General features: G+C 58.2%; 1 protein-coding gene across 3 annotated transcripts in view; it reads right to left on the bottom strand.

Annotated features, from left to right (window-relative positions):
* Positions 1–2,644, bottom strand: part of SH3GL3 (SH3-domain GRB2-like 3) — a 137,619-nt gene extending 134,975 nt beyond the window's left edge. Inside the window, exon 1 of one of the 3 annotated variants that reach the window (XR_001137997.1) lies at positions 2,302–2,637. Coding sequence is in view for 1 of the 3 variants with exons in the window: in XM_012656527.1 (XP_012511981.1) it covers positions 2,302–2,346 (45 nt within the window). In the remaining 2 variants the exon portion in view is untranslated. Of the gene's footprint in view, positions 1–2,301 lie in introns of all 3 variants that reach the window. The other 2 variants (XM_012656528.1, XM_012656527.1) reach the window with 2 other exon arrangements.
* Positions 2,645–2,896: the final 252 nt, after the last annotated feature.

Here is a 2,896-nt window from a genome sequence, read left to right as displayed (position 1 = left end):
ATTAAAACTCACTGTTAAAATGATTTCTGAGAAGAACATCTGGCATTTTTTATTATTGTGCTCCCTCTTATATTAAACCAGGTCTAATTTCTCCACCAATCGGTTGTATCGCAAGATTTCTTAGAAGGACTTCTAGAAAAGATTAAAAATGTTATCTATCAAGCACTCTAACTACAAAGTGTGGCTAGGAAGCCCAGAGAGAATCTGTGATGTCTTTCCTTTCAGATGAAGTCAGAAATGATTTTAGCTCATGAAAATAAAAAGCTAAATTAGACCCTCTGCTCATTTCATTTTTAATGGACCGATTATGGGTAGTTAAACCAAACTACCCAACCTTAGAAAAATAGTTCTCCAATGCCAATAACTTGGGAGGATTTCAACCGTTCACTCTGGTTAGTGGTCAGCAACCAACTTCAGTCATCCACGGACTTCTGTCTTGGTGATCTCTGAGATTTGCTCCTATGAGGTCTGTATCCAATAAAAAAATATTTTTCAGAAGAGGAGGTTTGTTCCCAGCCAATGTTAGAGAAGCCAGGGTAACAAGCACAGCGAGCGATTTCTCTGGCGCTGCCCTGCCCACAGCAGCACTCAATCTCCTGGCTGCCCCAGGGAGGTGAGAGCACGCCTCAGTCCTCAGCCCACAGAAGCACTTGTTGATTGCTCCTGCACTCACATCCTCTTTTTATGATAATCTCTCTCCTGCATTCTACTAGTTCTTTCTTTCCTGTGTTGCTCTACACCAAAATTTCATTTATTCAATAAATATGCCCTGTGTGGTCACTGCTCAAGTACTGAGCTAAACATTGTCCTTAAATGTGAGTGCTCTCTAGAGTCTGTCTTTAGCCCAGTGTGCATTTTCTCATTTCTGTCTGCACTTACATTTTAAAATCTCCATTTAGTCTGGAAATGCCCCCCAAATCAGCAGCTCCACAGTCTTGGCCTCACCCCCTGAGCCCCAGGTTAGGATATGCACCTGACCCCAGGCCAGTGACATCAATATCCCAAAGACCCCTGAAAGTGCTCCGGGGACAGCGCTAGAGCCACCATCTCCACTATCACCCACCGGCCCCTCCTCCAGGGCTCCTGGTCGCCCTGAATAGCACCACTGTCCACACAGTGCCCCCAGCCAGAAACAGCATCGCCCAGTTTCGTCATGGAAGGGGTGTGAGTGAGGGGGCAGCAGTGCCTTTCGGCCTGGGACTGAGGCTACAAGAAGAGAACCCTCTCATTCCTGCTGCGTTTCACAGGTCAATTTTTGGGAGAAGCAGGATGAAACTTCATCACAAATGTGGAATCTGAATGAAATCTGTCCACCCTGGTTCTAGCAAAATCGGCGCTGGAGAAGCAGGGGGTGCATCGTATGCATTGCTGCTGGAGGGGAACAGGTTTCACAGCGTGAGCTCTGCCGGAGCTGGAAGAGACTGCAATGTTGGAAAACAAATTTGCTCGTCATCAACACACACACACACACACACACGCGCGCACACACACACACATCCATTGCTAGTCTCCCTGTCTGTTTTCCTGTTTCCTCTGTTCGTAACGTCCTTCCTCCTTTCTTCCCGCACCCCCAACCACAGTTTCTCTTCATACTTAATTCTCAGATGACATATCTCCTCCTCCGGGAAGCTCTCCCTAACGCCCCCACCGTGTTATCCCGCATCCTCGGCGCGCGGAGGTGTGTCTGGCACCGTTTGTTTACGTGTCTGGCTCCCGGTCTCCCCACCAGGCCGTCGGAAGCCTGGAGCCAGCCCGGGGCGACACGGGGAGGGAGGGCCGCGGCGCAGAGCCGCAGCCGGGGGCCAGGCGCAGTCTGGCCAAGTCCGTGGTGAGGCGCGAGGGCAGCGCGGCGGGGCCCAGGCGGGCGCCGAGTCCCCGGACCGCATTCCCGGAGGCGGCAGGCTGTGCCTCCCACGAGGTGCCCCCAACCAAAACACGGGGGACTCGAGGGAGGCCCGGCTGGCCTCACAGTCCCCAGGGTCGCCCTCCCAGCGCGCGTCCGGGGCAGGCCTCCGGGCCTCCGCACGCCCACTCTCCCGGCGCCCAGCCCCTGGGGCCCGCCACCCCGCGCTCTGCTCAGACCCTCTCAGCTCTGCAGCGAGCGGCCCAGGGTAGATCCGGGGCCGGGGAGGAGGAGGCGCCAAGCAGCCGGGGAGAGACCGGGCGGCCCCTCACCCCGCCTCGCGCCCTCCTCGGCGGGAAGAAATGGAGCCCCGAGCAAGGCCCCTCGGGGAGCCGGAATCCCAAAGGCCCGGGCGCCGGGGGGGCCGCAGCCCCTGTTCCCCTCCCGCGCCTCCCTACCTGGCTGGCTTTGTGGAACTGCTTCTTCAGCCCGGCCACCGACATCGCGGCCGCCACCGGCCGGGCCGGGTGGTCTCGGGGCTCTGCCGGCCACGCGGCCGCGACGCGCTGAGGAGCGGGCGCCGGGCCGGTCCCGCGCGGCTGGGCTCCGCCGGGCCCGCCTCCCACGGCCACGGCCACGGCCACAGCCGCTGTCACACTCGCACACACGCGCGCACGCAGATGGCAACACTGCGCTCCGCAGCCCCTGCGCAGCCCATTGGCCGAGCCGCGGCGGTATGCAAATGAGGCCGCTGGGGCCGCCCACGCCTCATTGTTGCGTGGGGACCTGGAGGATCTGAGCTCGAGGAAGGGGAGCCGGACGCGGGGCGGGAGTGTCCTGGGGGCCTGGGGAGCGGAACCACACAGTGTTGCTCGCTGGCGCGGGACGGCCTGGGTCTGGTTTTGAGACTGTCATGGCTACGGGGAGAGGGATCACCTCTCTGCGCTCCTGGGACATTCGCTCATGGCCAACGTGCCTCTCTCCGCCCATTTTCCGTAGGCGTACGTTTTGAGAAAGGGACTTTCGGAAACACGCCCAGGGAAGGAGAGATGC

The sequence above is a fragment of the Propithecus coquereli genome, unplaced genomic scaffold, assembly GCF_000956105.1.
Source record: "Propithecus coquereli isolate 6110/MARCELLA unplaced genomic scaffold, Pcoq_1.0 Scaffold507, whole genome shotgun sequence".
NCBI classification, from domain to species: domain Eukaryota; kingdom Metazoa; phylum Chordata; class Mammalia; order Primates; family Indriidae; genus Propithecus; species Propithecus coquereli.
Note: the sequence above shows the minus strand (reverse complement) of the source record. Positions and strands in the feature narration are given on the sequence as shown.